Source organism: Neovison vison, chromosome 6 (assembly GCF_020171115.1).
Source record: "Neovison vison isolate M4711 chromosome 6, ASM_NN_V1, whole genome shotgun sequence".
Lineage (NCBI taxonomy): Eukaryota > Metazoa > Chordata > Mammalia > Carnivora > Mustelidae > Neogale > Neogale vison.
In genome coordinates, this window is record NC_058096.1 from 158,635,608 (window position 1) to 158,660,893 (window position 25,286).

The 25,286-nt window shown below is 42.6% G+C and overlaps 1 protein-coding gene across 1 annotated transcript in view; it reads right to left on the reverse strand.

Annotated features, from left to right (window-relative positions):
• STAC (SH3 and cysteine rich domain) overlaps positions 1-25,286 on the reverse strand; it is a 146,533-nt gene that overhangs the window by 48,931 nt on the left and 72,316 nt on the right. Inside the window, exons 3-5 of the mRNA XM_044252731.1 lie at positions 5,543-5,643; positions 3,906-3,987; positions 2,672-2,787 (exon numbers count right to left, since the gene is read on the reverse strand). Coding sequence (XP_044108666.1) covers positions 2,672-2,787; positions 3,906-3,987; positions 5,543-5,643 — 299 coding nt within the window. The remainder of the gene's footprint in view (positions 1-2,671; positions 2,788-3,905; positions 3,988-5,542; positions 5,644-25,286) is intronic.

The window sequence follows — 25,286 nt, forward strand, 5'->3', positions numbered from 1 at the left end:
TCACAGACCTGTACCCCTGGGGATAAAAATATATTATATGTTTATAAAAAATAAAAAAAAATAAAAAAAAGTCTGGGTGAGAGATGATGAGATTCAAACCTCCAGCACTGCAGGCAGAGACAAAGGGCACTTCTGATGCACATTTCCGAGTTTGTTTGTATTTTAAGATTTTACTTATTTATTTGACAGAGAGAGACACAGCGAGAGAAGGAACACAAGCAGGGGGAGTGGGAGAGAAAGAAGCAGGCTTCCTGCTGAGCAGGGAGCCCGATACAGGGGTTGATCCCAGAACCCTGAGATCGTGACCTGAACCAAAATCAGATGCCTAATGACTGAGCCACCCAGGCGCCCCTACATTTCTGGGTTCTCAGTTAGAGGACCCAATCATCGGTGGAGCACCATTAGGGCATGGACTTGCTGGAGGTTAGGACCCATCTGGAGGTTAGGACTAGAAGTATCTAAGGAGTCATCATCTTGGGCATGGTGACTGGACCAAAGGACTGTGAATGAGATGATCGTGAAGAACCAGTAGCACATGAAGGCCAAACCAAAGTAGAGATCTGGGAACATCCCTGACTTAAGGAGCGACTGGAGGACACATGAGAGGAGACTGGTTGAGGAGGACAGCAGGGTGGAACCCTGGAGCGGGTCCAGCCACTTACAGAGCCCAAGAATGGGCCCCCGTAAGGAATGGCCAGGGAAATGTCCTTCTCAGAGAATGTATTTACCTTTCTAATGGATCACACCCTTGTTTCACTTCTTCATAACTCAAATTCAAAGAAAGCCCAGCCAAGGGCTCAATGCTTAATTGAAATAAAACATCAGCAAATTTCATTTATTGAGTGCCAGGCTTTGTGCTAGAAAATTACTTATACTCTTACTGTCATCCAACCCACATCACCAGAACCAATATTATCATCAGGACTGCCAATTTGATGTATAGCCTCCCAGGGAGATCACCAGGATCAGATACCTTAAAATGTCCCAGTTTATACCTGCACTGCTTTGAGAGCAATGTCTACTGAAACTGTTTCCCTCTTTACTCTGAAATCCTACAGTGCTCCTATAACATAGCTATTATAATACTCATAATGTGTATGCTATGCTCCGATTCATAATAAAAATAGTACAAGACATAAAAGTATGTTCCTTAAAAAGTGCCAGACAATGCTGTCACCATCTGCTTTGCGCTCTATTGTTTTGGTCTTCTGAAATAAGTGGTGAATTTGGAGGGTAAGAAGTCATGTGCTCCCCTTCTGTGTCCTCTATGCTGGTGGACTGTAGGCACTTAATTCATGTTTGCTAACTGCAAACTGAGAGTAAAACTGACATCACTTTTAGGGGCAGCAAGGAATAAGTGTACCACAAGTTTTGGTTCTTCCTTCTTAGAAGTTGGTGGGATGCATGAAGAACAGGGCTTTTGGTGAATGTAAAATGGCCTCTGGGGGCATCTGGGTGGCTCAGTCAGTTAAGCTTCTGCCTTCAGCTCAGGTCATGATCTCAGGGTCCTGGGAACAAGAGGCCCACGCTAGGCTCCCTACTCATCAGGGAGTCTGCCTCTCTCTCCCCCCTGCTCATGCTATCTCTCTCTCTCAAATAAATAAATAAAATCTTTTAAAAAGGTGGCATCTAGGATAATAATGGGGCATCAATCAGAAGACCTTCAAATCTACCTACTCACCCACCTGATCTACACACCTGCCTACAGCCTATAATCTCAGTTATCCTGTGGACTGATCTGCACCCATTGAGGGAGCTGCTTTCACTCAGCTCAAGAACCCCTCCGATGAGTACACACCCCTCCCTCTCCCATGATCCACCCTGATCACTTGATGTTGACAGGACCCAGCTGGGCAGACCACCTGGTGGCTCATCTGTGCCTTGCCCTGAAATCCCATTTTAACATGGGCGGCAACAATGGAACCAGTAACTGGGTGCGAGCCATCCTAGTTGGCAACATTGGCTGGAAGGTCCTTTTCTCTGCAGGACAGATGGTGGCCTTCAGCATGAACAGCAGAGTCGTGTGGCATCCTGGGGCATTTACAGAAATTCTGGTTGGGACCACCAGAAACAGAATGATGACAGCATGTCAAGGAGAGCCATGGGTAATCATTTCAGACCAAAAAACATGTGGGAGAGGTGTCTGGGAGGGTGAGTGTCCCTTGGAAACAGACCCTGTTAAGTCACCAGTCCAGCGCCTCTGGGGAGGGCAGCTTTTGTATAAAAGCAAGAAGAGTACCTTATCTCTGAGAGAAAAGAATGAGAAAATGTGAGAAAGAGCTGTATTGAACTGGGATGTAGCCGGAAGGAGAAATGGCCACAGCTGGGACTTCCCTGCTTCTGCCATTGTTTGGGTGAACCTTTCTCTCTGTTGACTGCCATGCCATCGGGTATTGGTGGGAGGGAAGGGAGGTGAAGTACATGGAGAATCGAGGTGCATAAAACCAAGAACATGGTCTTTGAGGACAAAAGTACAATGATCCCTGGGTGTTGGCCACAAACAGGAAGTTAACCTTAAGTGGCCCAAGGCACCTGGGATTTCCCTTCAGAGGCTGCCTGACTCTCAAAGACCTGTCCTCATGATACATTTATGGCCCCTTGCACTGCTGTGCCTGGGGTCTGCCCTCCCCAGAGCACTGCAGGTGGACTGAGGGAGGAAGAGGATAATTACAGAGGTTCTGTGAGGTGATTCAGAGCCACTGCCGGAGCTGCCCTTCTTCGTCCTCTGGGCCAGGGAGGTGCCGAATCGGAGGGTCTCATAGACAGGGTCCACCTTATTGCCACAGGCTGCAATGGAAAAGAAAGGTTGTCTGAGTGACGGGTTTCCTCCACTCACCATAAGGAGGGCAGCCAAGCATTTATCATACCTTATGGGTCAACAGCACTTAAGAAGAAGGTTCTGTGCCACAGGCTCACTAGTAACCCCTGGGAAAAAAGGAGCTTTGTGTGGTCAAGCTCACTGGGCAGATGGGCCCCCCACAATATGTGCCCATTGACCATGTCCTTCCGGTGCACCAACCACTTAAACCCAGAACTCTCTGCTCCCAGATGCTTCCTGATGTATTGGTTTTCCTCTTTTGTTATCCAGCCTCAGGACTCCAATATCAAGCTTATTACTGGACACCAGCTTTATTTCCCCTAGTGTGAGGTTCTACTCGCCAAGGTTCAAAGCCTTGAGCAAGACTTAAAGTTTGTTGTAGGAGGCAAGTGTTTTTGAAGGAATTTGACATTACCAGGTCTTGTGAATTTCTGTTTAAAAGCTTTCTAAGTTTAAAACTTGTCCCCCTCCAAAGGCAAAAAGACATAGAGATTCTCACAGACAGAGGGAAAAAAAAATAGAAATAAACTGAAAGATATTGTTAAAGAATAAACTGAAGCCAGAAATATCTATAAATATAAGATATTTTTTGGTCCTTCATTAAAGAAAAACTGATATTCAGAGTTCCTTCCAAGCATTGGTCTATAATTTATGGTTTTTGCTTGTTTGTTTGTTTTTTTGCAACAATTAGGAAAAGCACCTTTTGCTTTTCTTCACTTGTAGGGTCTGACAGGCTGAGTAACTTGTCCAGACACACAGTTAGTGGGTCAGCGGGGAAGCTGGGCTCCGAGCCAGGTGTGTGGGATGCTAGGCTCTACGTTCTTCCCACTCTGCCATGCTGCTGATGGGTGGAATAGCATATCAGCAGCCTTTGGGACTTGGGTGTTTTTCAAGCTTCATCGGGGAGAGAATTTGCTCCTCCTTAAATATCCTCTCCAGCAAAGCAAACAATCATAGCGCAATCAGCCACCAGACAGATGCACAAACATAGCCCTTTGGGTCTGCAGTCCCAAGAGAGAAGAGTAACAGCTATTAAGGCTGACACTGCTGCCTAAAACCAACTCAACTCATCAGCGTCCCAACTCACCGATGGGCATAACTTCTTTAATGCATCCAAACTGTTCATGAATGAGCAAGGGGGAGCTGTAGTATCGCCGAAACCCCTTTGGCTAGAGAAAGAATGAGAAAGAGAAAGGCTTAATGTCACAGAGGTGATGGAGAAAACCACACAAGAGCTCTGAGAATCATACCAGCTGATTTTTCCAGGGGGCACCCCTCTGTCGCCCTTGAATATGCTGACTTGTCCTTGAATTTATCCCTGGTTGGGGGATAGGGCAGGAGGTACAGGTGGCAATAAGCAAGTTACACTCCACCCAGAAAGCAAGCCCCAACCCTGCCCTTCCTTTTCCTGCCTCTCCTTCTTCGGCAAACCTTAGCAGCCTCCCTTGTGTCTAGGCTCCCCATTATCTCCCACAATACAAATGCACTGGCATGCATTATTTCATAGCACTTCACGATTAAGGCTTATTAAAATAATAAAAGACCTGGGCCAGGGGAAGCAGACCTCAGAGGAAGGCCCAAAGGATCTTGTATATGTGGCACCCCAGAGTCATTTGTCTTGTGTTCTAGACTCGAGCATGCTTTCCTGATCTCTCATTCATAGTCTTTGCCTTGGTTTATGGGAATCACCATTGGAAGAGAAGGAGGGGAACAAGTAAGGCAGGGGTTTTAGAGAAGATGACACTGCCAATCAAAGATAGGAGACGAAATCTCTAAGAACCCTGACTTACTATATCCCAGCGCTGGAAGGGAAGTTTGTGGCCCAGCCCCTACTGGAATTCCCGAATCCTTGCCCTTGTTCCTGGCAAGTGGTATCCTCCTTTTTTGAACACTGCCATTTCTGAGGTGTGGGTGGGAGGGGCTCTCACTAACCAAGGAGGCAGGTCTTTGGTAACCTTATCTCTTTGTTAAGACTTGGTATCTACTGATCCTAGGTCTTTTCCCTGGAGCCATAGGACAGGAGATAATTCCTCTTTTGTATGACAGGTCTTAAATTATTTTGAAGGCAGCTGTCACAGTCCAAGTGTCTCTAGGCTAGACATTCTTGGTCCCCTTGACAGTTCTTTGGCCATCCTAGTATCAATACCCTCAAAAATGCTCTGGGTTCCTTTTTTTCCACATGTTGCCCCAGTACTGAAGCCCATGCTCCCAAGATGCTAAGACCAGCCTAGAATGGGCCGCGGCCATCTGATCTTCCTTGGCTTGGCCGCCATGATCTCTTAAAGTGGTACATTGATTTTTATTACTCGCTCCATTTTTAGGGTGGTGGTTAATCTCTCTCCCTCTCTTGACGTCCGCTGAGCCAATTTAAACTGAGGTGACCAGCCACCCTCATTTTTCTGGGAAGAGAGGGTTCCAGGGATGCCTCACTTTTAACTTCAAAACATGGACAGTCCCAGGATGTGGGCCTTGCAGTGCTAACGCTGGAGAAGTTCCAGCCCGGGACAAGTCAGTCATCTTGTTAAGGACACAGAGCCTTTTTACATGGGGAACATTTGTCTTTCAGGATGATAAAGCTGCTCCTCTGCTTTGTCATTAGGCCAACAAGGAAGCCCGGTTGGTAGGCCAGGGACTTGGGGGCTGCCTCTCTAGTGTCTGGCTATGAGGGTGAAGGAGCTCGGATAGGCAGGGAGATCTGGGCTCAGTCCTGGCGCCGGCCCTTACCAGCTTGCCCATGCACCGCTGGGGTGCTAGGCCATCCATGCACTTGTGGTGGAGACTCATCTTACAGGCCTTGCAGCGCAGCCCATGCTTAGCGTTTGCTCCTGTCAGACATGCGTGAGCTTTGGTTAGGAGACAGCCTGCCTTCACCTGGTGGCTAGCAATAAGTCCCTGAAAGAGGGATTAATCCCCAGACCCAGGTAATTCTCCTTTTCTCACACACTGAAGCTGCATGATGCTTTTGAAATGGACAAGATCTTATGGTAGATTCTTTGACCTTCTCCCACATCTGGTACCACTTCAGGTACAGCTCTGGTTTCCTTCCACTCATTTCCTTTTCATGACTTCAGAAAATCTCAGTCTCCTCCATGTAACCATTCACTCATTTCAAGCTAGCAAATGCTACTTTCTTGCTCCATCACAGAGGCCACCCATTTCCGCTCCTCTGTAAGTCTTGCCAAGGAGTGCAAGTGCTGCAGTTTTGCCCATTTTTACCCGAGTTTCTGTCACAGAGTATGAGCAGTTGGACAGATGCTCAGGAAAATGGCCAATAAAGGGGGAATGGCACAGTCTCTGTGAGAGACAGGCTGATGGTACTTAAAGTGGGAATGGAGGACTGGGTCCAACACCGCCTCCTGGCTGGTGGAAGAGGAGCAGGGTCAGTGAGGAGCAGGCCATGAGAACACTGTTTCAGGGAATCATCCAGCCTCCCGGGAGAGGGTGCTGTGACAGGTTGGGAAGAAAGGAGACAGAAGAGAGAGGTCCCTTGGAGCCTATGCTGCAGAAGTGAGGCTCAAGGCAGCAGTGTTGGGGGACAGACACAAGGGAGGGCCCGGATGGCCTCAAAGGTGTGGAGGGTGCTGGCCACCTGCATTCATGTTATGCAGAGCAGTTAGAGGGAGGTTACGTGACGATGTCAGGGTGGGATGTTTTGTCTCCATTAGGCCCAAGACAAGACATGCAAGACAGAGCTAGTGAGTTGGTAGGTTCCTCACACACCCTCAAACATGGGCTGCCAAAATGGGAGTTTATAGATCTTAGATGACCAAGCACATGAAGCACATTAGAAAAGTGAGAAAAGAGGATACGGGAGAGTGTTTCCTTGTGGAACTGCTGAGGTCCTACTCCTTTCATCTTGCTCCTCCCACACAACGACAAGGGTGGGACCGTCTCTACTCAGTCCTACTTAGAGAAGCTTCAAGGAGATTATTTTAAAAGCTTGGCTTATATCCCCTGGAGTCTGCGGGACACACAGCTATGGCTATACCCATATGAAGAATGCTGACCAAGAACACTGCTGGACAGGCAATGGGACTCCCAATATCTCACATGCATTAATTCATACATATGCTTGGAGACATGAGGCCACAGATAGCCCCCGCTACAAACACAGCTGACTACAGAAGCAAAATGAGGATAATATGTGAAAACCACCCTCCTCTCCACCATCCAAACCACCATTGGCCCTTGTCCAGACTAATTCCTAACTGAACTAGTTTATCTGTGTTTGTCTTCCTCCAATGCATGCACAGGAAACAGAACAATCATTTAAACATGACTTGAGTCACTTCCCTCTCTTGTGTAAACAGTTTTCAGTAGGTTCTCCCTGCCTTTCTGGCATTATACAATATTCTCAGCATGGTGGGGAGGCTTTGTATGATTTGGTGGGAGCCCATACTTGCTCCTATCTTTGGCCAACCCACTTGTTCGCTATGCTCTAGCCACCTGGCCTTCTGCGAGTTCCCTGAAGGCATGAGCTCTTTAATTCCTCAGGGTTTTTCAGACATGTAGCCCTAAATGTTCGGAATGTTGTCTACATCACTCCTCACCTGGCTGGTCGGTCCTCATCTTTTGGGTCTCTTGTCATTCCTCCCATCAAGCTTTCTTGGCCACATTTCTCCTTTCCTGTCTAAATTATATTTTTTTCTTTAAAATTAATCTTTCTTGCAGCTTTCTGTTGTTTTTTTCACAGCATTTATCACAATTACTCATTCAAGAGTTTGTTTTTATATGTCTTTCCTCCTGGACTGTGAACCCAATGAGGCTAAGGGCCATGTTTGTTCATCTGTCACTGTGTACCTAGCTCTGAGCATGATGTCCAATAATATGTGCTAAATACATTAACCAACAAATTCTCTCACAGTCACACATGTACTCAAACAGGAGTGACCAACTGAGATAATTAAGTGGAGTTGATTCATTGATGGTGTAGAAGCAGCATTCCAGAGCAGAGAGGACTTGAAGATCAAATGTAGGCATGATTTTATTCTACAGATGAGAAGTTTGAAGTACCAGGTCGGGGTCCTGCCTAGTATCATTTTTCCTCTGCTTGACCCCAAAACTTCCTCCCTTTATTGGGAGTAAGGTACATGAAGATATGAAAGGGGATAATTAGATAATAAAAAAAAAAAAGGAGAGTACAAGAACCAGATATTCAGCTGGGAAAAGCCACGGGCAAACTCTTGTCTAGACAAAGATCCACAAACCCTTCAGGAGGTGTTACCTGAAAACTGCCCTCAAGAAGGTATCATTTAACATAAATTGTGTCTGCTCTTACAACCACAGAAAGGCAAAGTGACATATAAACAAACCATAAATTACTGGGTATGTTTGCTTGTTCATAAATACTAATTGGAAAGGTTCTTTTCCTTTTTTGGAGAGTGGTTATTGCAATGCCTTTTAAACACTGGACTTTGAAAACAATCACTCATTTTTTTGTTTTCAAATTAGAGAATGCTATTTGTGCCCTATGAGAGAATGTAAGTAAAAGCTTCAAAGAAGAGTTATTTCATTGTGTGCTGGACTCTGAAATAGCACTATTATGTATTAAGGTATATTTTCCTTCAGATCTGAACACTGTAATTTCACTTTTCCTTGTCTGTTCTAATATGCTCCACTATTTGAATGAGTCAGATCACCAGCAATAATTTGGTTTTAGGTGTTCCAATTTCTACAGTGGAATAGCACAAGTGTGACTGAAGAGGAAAGCCTGTATTCTGTGGTTCAGAGAATAGTTCAAAGGGATAATTCACATCACTCAATGGTGTTAGTTTACTGTAGCAGGATATGGGAAAGCTACTGTCTGGTCCATTACTAGTGACCTCCATCACAAAGGTATCACTGAATGTGACCCTTATGCCTCAGAGTGAAAAACATGGTTTTAAATTAGAATCTGTCTCATGCTGGCCCCTTAAACTTATGAATGGTACTAACATTCCCAGAGCCTCAGCTGTCTCCTCCTCAAATGGCAATGCTTCTATGTCCTCCCAGGGTTGCTAACAGTAATAGTGTCAAAATACATGCAAAGGGGATTGCATGGATTTAAATACTTGGAAACATAAAGATGTCACTAGATTCTGAGTAAACATGGTGGACTGGCCACAAGAGAGTCCCATTTATTCATACCAAAGCCCATTAAAATGTCAGTCAAATAATAAAAAGTAACATAACCCCCAAATAACAAGGTTACCAGGAAGAGTGGCAAGCATAGAAGAGAGTTCAGAAGATAGAAAGCAACTGGAGGAAGGGCAAGGAATTTCACAGAAAAGGGGGAGACAGAGTTCCCAATAGCAATTTGGAAATGGGGAGATCAGGGACCGTCAAAAATTGTGGAATTTCAAAATTCTGAGAGAAAAGACTTTCCAACCTAGAATTTTATACCCAGGCAAATTCGTAACAATTATGTAGGCAGAACAGACACATATTCAAGGACTCCAAATATTTGCTTTCCATACACCATTTCTCAGAACACTAATGAAAAATGTGCCTCAGAGAGATCAGGGAATAAGTCAAGGAAGAGGAAATTGTTGGATCTAGTGCACAACAGAGGAACTGACACAGAGGGAAGGTAAATGATAATTTACCTGAAGTAAGGCCATATCCTTGGGGGGAAAATGGAACTTAGAAGTTTATTGATGCTTTTCAGGTTTGGATGCTGTAATAGATATGGCACCTGATAGAAACATTTGAAAAAAATTATAGATGCATAAAAAGTCAAGAGAATTAAAAAGGTGATTTCTGCTTGAGGAAATATAAAAGCTGTGTAAGAATAGAAATGTAATCCTAATACAATATTTGAATCAGAAGCTAGCAATAGTCACAATAGTGTATACACAGACTATCAAGTTCACACAAAGTTGTGACAAAACTACTTGGGAAGATGAGAACAAAGGAGAGCAAAGATTGTGCTGAATGTAACTCTTGTGGGATGGGAAGGTGAGAGTGAGGCAGAGAACAAACAGGGGGTGCTGGAGGGTGGCAGCGAGAAGTCAATAAATATTTCATTAATCAACAAAGAGTAAGTACAGCATTTAGACATATTGAAATAAATGCCAAAGAAACAACTGCAGAGGATGAAAGCAGCTACCTTTCAGAAGTGTCCTAGTTGTATGATGAGAAAGTTTCCAATGAAGTATTTTCAGTACCATCTGTACTGTATTTAAACTACTTGTCCTACTGTGGCAAAAAGCAAATGGAAGTGAAGCTGCTGGAAGCTGGGTCCTATCAGCCCCTTGGATTGATATGGTTTGTGGTATATGGAAATACAGGGAAAATAGGGAGCTGGCTTATCATGTAACGATCAGTTATTCCCTGGGGCTTGAACTTCTGGGATAAACTAAGATAGTTCTATGAATTATAGTGGAAATTTGTTAAGAATGTTAGTTATGATACTCAGATGGAGTTTGGAATGGATCAGTGCAAGCCAGGACAACAATGACTAACTTCCTGTCATTGGGCTCTTTTATGAGCATGGTTGGGTCTACCATTATGGATAAGTAAGCTGTTCCCTAGAGGAACCAAGTGTTGAAGCTCTTGTGAATAAAGGAGTCTCTATATAGATATTGGGAGAAATATAAAAAGGGTTTTCTCAATACGAATGGTTAATTAACAACACTGGATGGCAGGTTACATTTTTTTCTTTAAATAACATTAATTATATATATATCTATAAAAGAGTTGGCAAGAATCATTCTGATAACATTTGGCCATTTAAGCATTGCTTAACTCTTAGTCACATTTCATATTATATCTCTTAAAAATAAAACAGGATATACCAGGGGTTTACAATCAAGACCCCTTAACCAGGAAAATAACATGGAGAATAAGGGTCCAATGCTGGGGGTCCACCCCCCTCATTCTATGCAAAGAGACAGATTTCTCCTTGTGGACCCAAATCCTGGAGGCTTGTGTGACTACTGGATTCTAAACTACCTGCAGATCTGCATTGTATGAGCCCCCACCCGGCTGGGTCTAACTTTTCATATCCACGTTCCAATGTGACTAATCCTGGTTTGCTGGGACTCAGAACTCCCCAGGTCCTCGTGGCCATACGATCCAGGCCAGATACTGCTTGCCTGACCGAAAGCTGATTCTGGGAACCACTGTCTCTGTCTCTGCTATTGTTCTGCAGATGTTGAAAACTATCTGCACTGGAATCCTATGAGCCGTGCCCCTTGACTTATGTCATTTGCCTTGTGGACACCTCGCAGCTAACAGCTTACATGGGCCTCTGAGTCCTCCTTCTGGCATGAGCTCCCATGACACCTCTTAGGTGACCTACAACAGTGTCTGTGAGTGCTCTGTTGTCCTGAGAGAGAAGCTTCAGATTTCCATCCTTGCTTTCATCTCATACCTATAACTCAGAAAGGCCAGCCCCTCCATACCTAAACCTGCCTGATTGTAGGAGTGCATAGGCCTAACTTCAGCCATGGTTCCCTGGAATCAAAAGTAATACATGCAGGACATGGGAAGTGTTTCTGTGACTTTCACATGTTACTTCTTTTTGATGTCAAGTCATGGTATGGAGATGATCTTTAAGACTGTGAGGCCACGTGAAACCAGCTAAGCCAAACAGAGTCACTGGACAGGATCCTTTCTCATCTCCTATGGACAGAGGGTGACTTGAGAGAAAAACAAATGAATGGAGGAAAAAAATCAGCATAATTAAGATGGAAGGAGTTCGGCGGTCAATACACACACACACACACACACACACACACTTACATACACACACTTGCATGTGCACACCCACACACACTTGCACACACGTATTTGAGATCGAAGAACATTGTACTAAAAGTCATAAATGAATTCTCATCCTGATCCTTCTGGAAGGAAAGGCAGCAGGAAGGAACTAAAAATTATCGTGCTCTTGTGCACTCTTGGGCAGTTTCCTGGATGTTTCTTCATTTTATTAATACTTGTTACCTGTTGTATGCAAGGCATCATTTTAATTGAAGAAGGCGGGGGTAATCAATAATTTCAATGGCAAAGAATGGACTAACGTTGAGTTGGGTTGAATATGTGATTCACTAGCTGTGAACTCAATACTGTGATTTTCCCCCTGTTTTTATCCACACAGTACTGTGAGGTAAAGATTTTTGTTCTCTCGTTGTTATTTTTTTTTAAGAGATTTTCTTTATTTATTTGACAGACAGAGATCACAAGCAGGCAGAGAGAGAGAGAGGAAGGGAAGCAGGCTCCCTGCCAAGCAGAGAGCCTGATGCAGGGCTCAATCCCAGGACGCTGGGATCATGACCCAAGCCGAAGGCAGAGGCTTTAACCCACTGAGCCACCCAGGCGCCAACAGCTTCATTTTCATTTGCTTTTTTTTTAAATTTATTTTTTAAATTTATTTATTTTCAGCATAAGAGTATTCATTGTTTTTGCTTTTTGCCACAGTAGGACACAAGAGTAGTTTAAATACAGTACAGATGGTACTATCTCTGAAGCTCAGGGATACATAGCAAGTGAGGACAGAGACGGGATGAGGGTCCAGGTCTATACAACTTGGAAGCTTGGCTCTCTTCCCTCATCCCCACTGCCTCCTGCCAGACATCCACACATCAGCAGATCTTTACCCTGGCCTGGTCTGCATTTTTCCTATTGAAGCTGAAAGGGAAAATTTCCATAGGCATTCATGGTCCTCCAAGCTCTGTTTATGATAATCATAGAATAAAAATACAAGTGTGTTATCACAGCCACTGAAGATAGGGTTGGAAGTTTGGAGGAGAAGGGTCAAGGAGTTTCTAGATACCAAAGTTTTCCCTGAGGAGATTCTGAGTCAGCATTGGTTCCTGTCCCAACATCCTCTTCTGATCACATTTGCGATTGGTGACAGGTAGGCTCTCATAGTGGACGGAGGTGAACAGAAATTTTTTGCATGGGCTGGCCACTGCAGAGGTACGGGTCCATGTAACAGATATGTAGAAGGGATTACAGGGTCCACTGCTCTGCAGCTCAGGGCAGGCTCTTGAATTCACACAGAAGGAACGTGTGGGAAATATGGAGTATTTCCCATTGCAGATATTGCCAAGCCCACTAAGCTGGCGATGACTCATGCGATCAATAACACATTAGGAATCAAGGCTGCAAATGCATTAGCCAATATCAGAGTACCCTGATGTTTCTAGTTTTCCTATGCACTTATCTGGGGACTTGTTTCTGTTTTGAAAATGACACTGATGTCATAAATGTTCTCATCCTGGTTGATTCTTTTTAAAAAGGAGGAGTGGAGGCAAGGTGGAGAAATACAAACGTAAGAAGACAAAAGTACCAAAGCAGGACAGTTGTTCTACAACTTATTATGACTTCCATGCATAAATTGTCTTCTATTTTTATGTTTGATCTGGATATGTGTGTATATATATACACACGTAATAAATGTACTATGGCGAGGTAGAAGAAGCTGGATTTAAGGTATCAAAAAACTTAGATCTTAGTCTTTAGGTCTGAGACCTTGGACGGGCACCTGTCCTCGGACCTCAGTCTCTCCATCTGAGAAAGGGTGTCGCGAACACCAAGTGGAAAAAGCAAGAGCCTTCTTTTTAAGAAGCACAACTCAACATGCAAAAGTAGATGGTCACAGGGCTAAATGTGCATTACCTGCAGCTCTAAATGACGGTTTTCCCTGTGGTCATGATTTCCAGATTCCTTAAGGCTGAGCTGGATATTCCAAACTCAGGATTTGATGAGGCATGACTCTGCTACAGCACCAACTACATTCTCCTGTCCTGTGTGTACTACACCCAAATCTCCACACTCAGTTTAGAAATTAACCAAGTGACCCTTGCTCTGTAAAGGTTTACCTCAAATACCCTTGAAACACGATTATGGCATCAAATACTAAAGAAATGTATTATTTATAGAAGAATTCATTCCAGTGATCTTTTATAAATAAGATTCATACTTACTTATTAACTATGTTACTGATTTATTTAACTAATAAACATTTAAATACAATAATATATAATGATTTTTTTTAATGTATTAACTCAATAAGCTAACCATTTAAGGACTTCTAACACCTGATGAAGACCAAGCTGATGGAAGTTTTAGCAGCCGTGGCCAACGGGAATTAGAACTAATGGTTAAAGCCCAGGTGGACTGTCAGCTGCATGACATTGATCCCTCAGCTTTCTGGGAGAAGGTCTGCAGTGCAAAACTGGGCCTTCATCTGGAGCATCTCTGCATTCAAGGGCCACATATATCCTGGAGGATCTGTATAAAAGGGCTATACTGGAAGAAGTTTGAGATTGAGGAGAGAATATTAAAACAAACCAATAAACAAACAAACATCCCCCAAGCAAAGCAAGACAAAAAGAATGGGTAGACGCTTTCATCCACACTCTAGAAAGATGGGCCACTGAGATGTTAAGCTTCACGTTTCAGATTTGACTAGGATTTGGGAAGCCCTGGCAGGGATTGTGGAGAGAAGCTGTCAGAACTGAGAATGTCAGTTCCATTGACATGGGTGTGGTCTTCCCTTGACTTATCTGCCACTTTGCAGGGGAGAAAAAAAGCAGCTGAGTGCAGGGGAGGACCATGCTGCTTAGCCTCCTCTGGAGTTAACCCTTTCAGGACAGAATTACTCTTCTGGCCTTACTCTCTGATAAGAATCTCGCCCATGCTGAGCATGCCACCAATGACATTTTTACGACATCCACCACAGCATTAGAAATGCTTTCCTGTCATCTAGTGTAGTCTTTTAAAATTGTAGCTTACAAGCTAATCAAGTGAAGGCATAATTACCAGGAGGAAGACAGATAACTCCCAATTCCGTCTTTGAAAAACACTTTATATTTCAAGAATCTGGAGATTCTAGTAGCAAAATGGAGCATTTCTCTGGAAGAAAACTTGTCCTCCAAGAAAAACTTGGTCATAAAGGAGTTTTGCTGTTGTTGTTGTTTTTGGTTTTTGTTTTTGTTTTTTCTTCCTGAGGAATTAGACTAGGAGCCTGAAAAGTGTCTCTATAAAGGGCAAGAGAGTACATTTTAAAAAATTGTGTTATGTTAGTCACCATACAGTACATCATTAGTTTTTGATGTAGTGTTGCATGATTCACTGTTTGCATATAACACATATTTTAGACTTTGCAAGCCTTACAGTTTCTACTGCATTTATTCCACTGTTGTAGCATGAAGTAGACACAAATAATAAGTAATCAAACGAGCATGGCTATGTCTCCATAAAACTCTATCTAGACACACTGAAACTAAAATTCATATAATTTTCATGTGTTATGAAATATTCTTCTCTAGATTTTCTTTTAACAATTAAAAAATAAAAACCATTTCTATTCCTGGCTCGAAATAGGGCATGGGCTAAATTTGGCCAGTGGGCCATACACAGCTTTTTCTTTTTCCCAGTATTTTTTAAGTTGAGGTATAATTCACATAACATGAAATTGACCACCGTGGAGTGAAAAATTCAGTGGCATTTTGTACATTTGTAATATTGTGTGACCACCACCTTTATCTAATTCTGAAACATTTTCATCACCCATAAAGGAAATCCCATATCCATTAAGCAATTATGTCTCACTCTTCCCTCCCCCAGCTTCTAGAAACCATCCAACTGCTTTGTGTCTTTATGGATTTGCCTATTCTTGCTATTTCATATAAATAGCTCATCAATCTGTGACCTTTGTATCTGGGTTCTTTCACATAGTTTGGTTCTGAGGTTTACCCACATGTATCAGTATCTCATTCCTTTTTATGGCTGAATATTCCATTACATGTAGTCTAGTTTATTATTAGAAATAGCCATTAATCTAATTACTCATAGAAATAGATTTCTCATTCTGATTTAAGCTCTTAGTGAAGGTGGGATAGAAGGATATGATATTCTATAATATAATAAAGGATGCACATCTGAAATGAGTATGTCTGACACTTAATGAGGAAACATTAGAAACTCTCTCTCACCAGTAAACGGCTCTCTGTGTTACCAGACACCAACATCTAGCTAAATCCAGTAGTTGGATTTCATCCCATAACTGATCTACCGATAGCAGGATTTGATAAGGTTGATCATTCTCTAAAATTTTCTTTCTTGGGTTATAAGACGGTGTATCTTCTTGGCTTATACTAGGCACTTTTTCCTGGTGTCTTGTTGGTTCTTCCCCTTTAACCCAACTTTTTAAGATTTTAAGGTTTACCTAGGCCAAGTCCTTGGTCCTCTTTTCTTTTCTGTCTGTACCTACTCCCTTGGTCATATCATCCCACGCTATCCCTTCACATACTATTTACATGCCTACAACCCCAATATTTTTATCTTCTACCTAGAAAAGCCCCTCAAATTCCAAATCTACTTACACACCTGACTTCTTGATATTTTTCTACTTGGCTGCCAGATAAACATTTCAAACTTCAAACATGTCTCAAACTGAATTAGCGTTCTTTTCCCTTCAGCACCTACCCCAGAACCTATTCGACCTGCAGTTTTCCCATTTCGCTTGATGGCAACTCCACTTTTCCAGTTACTCTGGCCAGAAACCTTGTTGGAAAAATCGCTGTATGCTAATTTCCTCATGCAGCCCACATGCAGAAAATCCTGCTGGGCATTTCCTTCAAAATATATCAAGAGTCCGGACCCTTCTCAGTTCTTCCCACTGTTCCCTGGCCTCTGACCTGTGCTGCTATGACAGCCTCCTGATCATCCTTTCTGCTTCAATCCATGTCCCATTCCTCCAAAGTCTTGCTATTCTTCACACAGAAGCTAAAACCACCTTTTGCAAATACCATTAAAGTTCTATAATTACTTTACAGTCAAAAGTCCTCACAATGGTCTACAGAGTTACACAAGAGATCTGCCCTCCTTTCTTCTGCCCATCATTCACTGCTCCACTGCACACTGGCTACTGGGCTGTTAACTGAGCATACCAGGCATACTCCTGCCTTAGGCTTTAGCTCTACTTGTTCCTTTCACTTGAAATGCCCTTTCCCTAGAGTTCTCCCACCTTTCACAAGTCTTGCTCAAGTCTTATCCTAACAAGCTTACACTGACCACTTCCTATGATACTGTACTCTGTCCCTTGCCTCTGAACTCCCGATTCTCCTCACCTTGCTTTACATTGTTCTTTCTTCCACATAACTTAGAACATTAGAAAACTCATCCGTTCATCTATCCATCTATCCATCCACCCACCCATGCATCCATCCCCCTGCATCCATCCATCCAACCATCCATCCATCCAACCATCCATTCGTCTGTCTCCATGATGAATATGTCAACTTTACAAGGGCAAGTATCTTTTCCAGGTTTACTCATTGTTACATCCCAAGTGCTTAGACCAAAACCTGGAAGAGAGGAGATACTCCACAAATATTTGTTGAATGAATTCTTTTTACGTTTGAAAGAAGACAAAGATGCCTGCAGTTATGAATATTCAACATATTAAATAAGAAAAGAAAAAAATATGTGTTGAAGGGATGCCAATTTTCTCCAAATAGTTTTGCAAATTCACCAGAATTCCAGCTGACGTCTCACTGGGATTTGGGTGGGGGATTTCCTAAAGTTATTCTAAAATTAATCTTGAAGAATAAATGCTTGAGAATAGCAAAACATTTTTGAAAAAGAATCTATGATAACCCACAATAATAATTAAGCCAGAGAGATATTGGTGCTGAACAAACAAACAAAATAACCAACAAAAAGAACTGAAAACCAAGAAATATACTTAGATATCTTTAAAAATTTAATGGCTGATAAAAGTGACTTTTGAATCAGCAGTGAAAAGCAGGATTATTCAACAAATTTTGATGAGAAATCTGGTAAATTATTTGGGAAAAAAGACCAGACATTTAATTCATAACAAATTCTGAAAAAAAGTTTGGGTGTGTTAAGGAATTTACAAAGAAGTTGAAACTATTAGGGGTGCCTGGGTGGCTCAGTCAGTTAGGCATCCAACTCTTCATTTTATTAAAAAAATATTTTATTTATTTGACAGATTTGAGAGGGAACACAAGCAGGGGGAGTAGGAGAGGGAGAAGCAGGCTTCCTGCTGAGCAGGGAGCCAGGTGTGGGGTTCGATCCCAGGACAATGGGATCATGACCTGAGCTGAAGGCAGACACTTAACAACTGAGCCACCCAGGCACCCCCTCAACTCTTAATTTTTGGCTCAGGTCATTGGTCTTGAGATTGAGCCCGCTCTGTTAGGCTCCATGCTCAGTGGGGAGTCTGCCTCAGATTCCCTCTCTCCCAGGCCTTTTGCCCCTCCCCCTGCTCTTACTCTTGCTCTCTAAAATCAATCAATCAATCAATCAATCAATAAAACCTTAAAAAGTTGAAACTATTAAATTAATTGATGAAAATATAAATTTTAGCTTATTTATTCTTGAATAGAGAAGCTCGTTCTAAGTATGATTTTATGAGAGAAAACAATATACAAAAGATTGATAAATTTGATTACATTAAAATATAGTCAGTAATAAAAAAAGGCAGATAAATTGGGGAAATTATGTGCCTTATAAAATTTAGGATGTTATACTGTATTATATGGGGTTGATGAACATTTCTTACCAATTACAAGGGAAAGATAAATAAACTACAATGTGCATTGTGCAAGGACATAAACTTATAGCTTATAAAAGAAACGGAATTAAAAGTTAAACATTTATTAAGTGGCAGACTTAGTAATCAAAGAACTGGAAATAAAAATAGCAAGATATCCATTTTTCCTCTATCAAATGTGCAAAGATTAAAAAAAAGGAAAAGAAAACCATCAGTGTTTGAATGTGGGATGATTGGCACTCCCACACACTATTGCTAGGAGGGCAAATGGTAGCCCTTAATTTGGGGGCTTAATCTGTTAATTTGGGAACATGCACCAGTTAATTTGGGAACATGTACCAAAAACTTTAAAGAGATGCATAATTCTTTGCTACAGCAATTTTAATTTCAGAATTGGCCTTAAAAAATAACTAAATATGTCTACAAAGATTTAACTACAAAGATGCTTGCCATTGCTTTGTGAATATTACAAAACAGGAAATAACTAAAATATCACAGAATAAGGTATTAGTTAATAAAAGCTTGAAAACCCATAACCAAAATACCTTTTGGCTACTGAGGCAATTTTTTATTTATGAGGCAATTTTTTATTATGATTGACGTGATGCTCACAGTATAATGGTAAAGTATCAAAACACGGGTGATACACCATAATGTTCAGAAAACCCTCACTTAAATTAACATCACATAGATGTCAAAAAGTCTGGCAGGGCATACCCAAGACATTAATAGTATTTCTATCTGGATGGTGGAATTACAAATGCTTTTTAGTTCTTATTTTTGTTTAATTTGTATTTTCTCTACGGAGTGCCTTTCCCTTTTATAATGAGAAATAAGATGCTACCTATTGTTGAAAGGAAGTGCAATTATTTTTGAAAAATTATAAAAATAAGGTCACGTTGAGATGAGAGGGATCACCCTGATGGTATGGCTTTGGGAGTTCCCACTGTGGGGAATTTGTTGTTGGGGTCAGGAGGGAAAATAAGGTGACAGTAATTTTCCTCCATCTGCACTCACCACGACCTTGGACTTGGGTAGAATGGAGAGTGTGTCCTGGATGCCAAGTCCTGCTGGTCCCGCCAGGCCCTAGCTGCCCACTCGTTCCCGTGCCGCTTGCTGGGCATACTAACATGCACAGCGGGCTTTGTTTTTCTTTCCTGGAACAACGTCCTTCGAGGTGGGGCCTTCCTCTGGGTTCCCCAGAGCACATTCTGTTGCAGACTTCATAGAGTCTTCCATCTCAATTATTTCTAGTTTGCAAGGGAAACGTGCCCGTCAACCCCTACCGACCCCCAACCCCCAACCCTCCCCCCAATTTACTGGATAGATTTCATTGCCTTTTAGATTCCAAAGTATTTTTTTTCCCCCCTAAGGGACACCGAGTGTGTGCACACTCGGGCATGAGTGGGGGATGAGCAGAGGCACAGGGAGACAGAATCTTAAGCAAACTCTCTGCTGAGTGCTGAGTCCCACTCTGGGTTTGATCTCAGGGCCCTGAGATCATGACCTGAACTGAAATCAAGAGGCAGACACTTAACCAACTGAGCCACCCAGGGGCCCTTCAAAGTCTTTTTTTTCAAATCCAAGTTTTCAAATCCAGAGCTTCTCAGTCTCTACCCTAGTGGCCTTTGCAGCCTGATAATTCTTCACTGCACGTGGATGTGATGGGCTGTCCCATGCCCTGAAGCATGGTTAACAGCGTCAGAACCCTCTATTTGCCTGAGGCTGGTTAGCACACTTTGTCCAGAATCATGACAATCAAAAACAATACCAGGCATTGTCAAATGTCAAATGTCCCTAGAGATAAGGCTGCTAGATAAAACAGAAAGGCTAGTTAAATTTTAATTCAAGATAACAAATTATTTTTAAATATATGAATATTTCAAATATTGCATGGGATAACCGTGTCCCAAATATTGCCTGTGACACACTTACACTAAAAAAATTATTCGTTGTTTTTCTGAAATTCCGATTTTATGGAGTGTCTTGTGTTTTTACCTGCTGAATCTTGAATTCCTACCTGCGAGGCAAAAATTGCCCCCAGGTTGAGAACCACGGTTGAAAGGCATTAATGATTTTCATCCCTCTTTTATAGCAGAGGAAAGTGAAGCTTTTGGGGTTGGAAGTCCTTAGTTTGAGGTTAAAGTCCTTATGGAGACAAGGGTGGAGAGGAGATCTGAACCCAGTTATTGTGATTACAAACTCCCTCTTCCTTCCTGCACACAGAGCTGCTTGTCTATTCTCCTGGGAGACTGAAAACTGGGAGGCCACAGGGATCAGGGCCCTTGAATACCTACCCTGTGCTCAGGACCACCAAGAATTAGGTTCTTGCCATATGTTCTCTGTCATACAACAATACCTTGAACTTAGTTATTATTTTTCCACACTTAATAGATAGAAAATTAAGGATCAGAGTTTAAGCAATTGACCCAAATCTATTTAGTTGGTAAGTGGTAAGGTGGCAATTGTAAAGCAGGTCTTGGTCCATACTCAACATCGTATCTCTGGCTGGTGTCCTTTGCTTATTTATTTCTTCCCTCAATCAACTAGGTCTGACTGAAATCTTTTAGCTGTATATTCTAGGTGCATCTGGGTACCAGGTTTGATCTGTCGCATTTGAAAATCAGGGATAAAAGGATGAACTCGTTCAGAAATCTTTTCTTTTCTTTTTAAAAATTATTTTATTCATTTTGAGAGAGAGAGAGAGGGCACATGAGAGAGGGAGCACGAGCAAAGGGGAGAGGCAGAAGAAGACTCCCTGTTGAGCAAAGAGCCCTCTGTGGGGCTTGATCCCAGGACCCTGGGACCATGACCTGGAACAAAGATAGATGCTTAATCGACTGAGCCACCCAAGTGCCTATCAGAACTCTTTCAAATACTATTTCAGACAAAAACCAAGTAATGTAACCCCTAGTTTGATTTTTGGTATGGTGCCTCCCATGAGAGAAGTCTACCAAAAGAATAGAGAGCCTGTGGTAAACCTGGACACATCCGTAGGCTTTATCATTAGTTTTTGAGAAATTAAGAGTTGACTCTCTGTTAACATTATTTTTTTTTAAAGAAAATATGGCACACTTTGGCTCTTGTACATACTCAATGGGGAGGTCTAACACATAATATATTAAGTTTGGTAGGAAGTGGTAAACTCCTATTCATCCTTCAATGCCCACCTGAAAGGTCACATTCTCTATGGGACTTTCATTGACCTCTTTCTCCTCAGGTAGAACTACTGTTTTCTCAGTTGGATTTTCCTGGCACTTCTTATATGCATTGGTGCATGTATTTTCATGTGTATGTGTATCAACAATTGCTTAGTAAGCTTTTCGTATTTATTATCTATGGAAAGAAAGATGAATATTTATGCAAGAGACAAAGTCAGAAATCTCATGAAAATTTAAAATGAGCTCTTCTCTTCTTTTCTGTACCTCACTTCTCTTTCCCAGGTACCTAAGGCAACGCCTCCCACATAAATCTTCGTGACTTGCTGAGTTAAGAGTGTTACAGAATTAATCAACTAATTTTCATTTTCCTCTTTTAGGTGTCTTTTGTTGGGAGTATTTCTTTTTAAAATTTTTTAATTTTTTAAATATTTTATTTATTTGAGAATTAAATTAAATTAAAATTAATTAATTATGCATACAAGATAGAGAGAGAGAGAGAGAAGGAACAGGGTGGGGAAGACTCCTTGCTGAGCCGGGAGCCCATGCGGGGCTCGATCCCAGGACCCACGGATCACAACCTGAGCTGAAGGCAGACCCTTCACTGACTGAGCCACCCAGGCACCCCAAAAGTGTCACAGAATTTAGTCAGAAAGATCCTCAGTGCCTTGTAACTTGAAGTGTGGCCCACAGATCAGCATGACTGACATTACCTAAGACCCTGGGAGGAATGTAGAATGCAAACCCACTAAATCAGGAAATGCCTTTCACCAAGACTTCCAGGTGATGGGCATGCATATTCAATTTCTGCAAAGTCCTGCCTTTGAGATCCATAGCCTGAAGACGGCAAATACATAGTACGGGTACTGAAGAAGCACTTCATTTTGTATACATGGCAGACACCACTTATCAATCATACCAATTTTCTCATTGAGAAGGGTTAGAAGTTTTTCTCGGCAATCACTGCCAATCCATTAGTATGGAAACCAATGTGCACCTCCCCCCACTGCAGCTGACCTAGCCAACTCTCTCCTTTTACAGATAAAGAAACAGGCTTAGAGAATCAAAGTGATCTGACAAACATTACACTCTTCCTTCACAGCAGAGCTGTATTGAATGAGTCGTGTCCAGCCCCCTGTTTTAATGTTCTTGTTGCACCATTGTGGGAAGTGAGGCAGACATAGCTCAATCCGAGACTTAACAGTGCTTTCTCACCATCCCCAAAAGAGCCCTAGGTTACCTGTCACTGTCCTCACAATGTGGTGTACCAGAAAGAGCTAGCTTGACTTTTGGACCTAGAGAAAGACAGCTTAAACTGCTCCCAAACTTTAGATTAACACTCAATACTTAGAAAGTTTTCTGCTAAAGGGGAAAAAAGGGAACAGATTTTCCATCATAGCTGAACTCTAGTCATGGGACCCTGATTAAAAATAACCCTTCCTATCTCTCCCCTAATTTACTTGAACAAGGTGGTTTCCAAGTTTTCCAGGAAACTCACTAATAGAGTAATTCACCAATGGCCTGAAATGCCATTAAGCAAGCAGAAAGGACCACTAAAAAATGGGAAGACCCCTGGGCCATCTTTCCTTGTCTCTAGTCCCCACTCCTTGCTTCTCTACATCTCTCCAACCCGCTCCTAGCTTAAAAAAAATTAATGGCATTCATTGTTTATAAATGCTTCTGTTGATCTTTCCTATTTCGGTTCCTGACTGCTAGTGGAAAAACTCTCCCTACTTCCCCCGCCCCTCACCCGCACTGAGCTTTAAAAATAGCAACGGGAGTTGGATTGGCTCAGGGCTTTGTGTTTGGAGACCACAGCCTCTGCCCTCTGGGTCATTGGTTCACACTGGAATACGTGGCCGCCAAGCTTTCCCTCTATTACATGTGTTTGGCTTCAAATGTTGAGTGAAGACATCCTCCTCAATGACCAGTTTCCCATGACCATCTGGCAACTATCTGAACTTGACACTCCTGACCCTGATATTGATGATCACTGCTGCTCTGTCTTCTCCCGTGCCTTAGGTGTGGGGTTTTTACAGTCCCTTAAAGAAAGCCCCTTGCTTTCCTCATAACTGTTCTAGCTTAAGTCTTGGGAATTTGTACTTCTCCTCAGGTCTCTCCAGAATGGATTGGCTGGTCTAGGTTCTACTCCTCTCCCTCCCCCAAGTGCTTGCCTAGGAATTTGGCATACTGTTAATATGAACCTTCTGTACATAAAGATATGTTTCATAGTCCACAGGGAATATTCCCGTGTGTCACTTTATGTAGTTTTCAGTAAATTCCAAGAAATAGATAGGTATTATAATTTTCAATCCTGTTTGAAAGACACTGGGATTGAGGGAAAGTCTATCAGCTGTCTGAGGTCACTTGGTCTGCTAAGTGCAGAGCCAGAATGCATACCCACCCAGACGCCTGGGCATCATTTGGTCTCTCTCCTGCTCTCTCCCGCAGGCCTGCATTTTGAGCTTGTTTGCAAATGACCGACTTATACAGATGTTTGCTCGTTCCACTGACAAGGACTGTCAGGGGTAGTGAACAAAGTTTCACCTCTGCAGATCTGATGGGACAAGCCCCATTGCTTCTCCGCTTTTATTGACGCCAGGAGGTTTCAGAATAAGAGTCAAGTCAGGGAAGTTTGAGTGTAATTCTTTAGGCAAGGAGATAGAGAACCATTCCTGAGAAAATCCGTAATTCGATGTCCGTTTGTTTTCAGACGAGGTTTGGCAGCAGTATGTAAAGTAGACGAGGAGGTAGAGATGGAGAGAAAACATGACTGGGGTAGTTCTTGAAATAGTTCACGTGAGATGTGCGGGATGAAGCCTGGGCTGGGGTGGGAGCAGCAGGGTGGGTGAGGGGAGAGGAGGAGCCTGGCCTGAGCACAGAGAAATCAGAGTGCATGCACAGAGGGGGTTTCTGGACAAAGGGGCCAGGGAGGAGTCAAAGATGGCCAGACCACTTGCCCCAGCAGGAGAGGTCCTCAGGGATGTGACAGGTTTTATAAAGAAAGGAGATGCTGACAGTGCCACTGTCGACATACTGAAGCATGTCAGCTTTGCCAAGGAATCTGGGAAGCCAAGTTCTGGCTGTTGAAGTGAGAGACTGGCCTGGGCAGAGCAGGTAGGCAGGAGGCAGCTCCTGCTCTCTGGGGTGGTAGGACCGGAAACAGGGAGAAGCAAGGAAAGTTACTCTAAGAGGACACTACTGCTTTCGGGCACTGTCTCATTTAAACTTTAAACCAAATCTTCCAGATTGACATTTTTTATTTCTATTCTTAAAATAAGAAAATGGATGCCCAGAAAATGTTCCTTGAAATGTCCTTTTCAAACAGGGAAAGCAGGCTGATCTCATGCAAAGTGATAGAGGCCTTCTGGATCAAACAGACTCAGGCTGGTTCCCTATCCTTTCAGTAAGTCATTCTGGTTGCTTTTCTTTATGGCCTTAGAACAGAGTAGAGGTGATGTTTGGATTATCGTGGACAGGCTGAAGCGACAGGGATTTAGACAATGTTCTTGCTGTGGCAACGGAAGATGCAATTCCCTGATGGAAGGTGTGAGTGTGTGTGTGGTGTGTACATGTGTGCACGCCCACATTTCATTTGTTTGTTGTTAAGTTGCTGGGGTGTGGAGGAAAGGGTCACAATCAGCTTTTGGATTTTCTTTCCAGGTAAGCTCAGCATGTGACAGAACAGTCTATGCTTTTTTTTTTTTTTTTAAATCTCCTTCAACAACCAGGCAGTGTTTGATAAGCTACAAAGTAAATGCTTTAGTAGCATTTGGCAATGAATGTCCCCCCACAC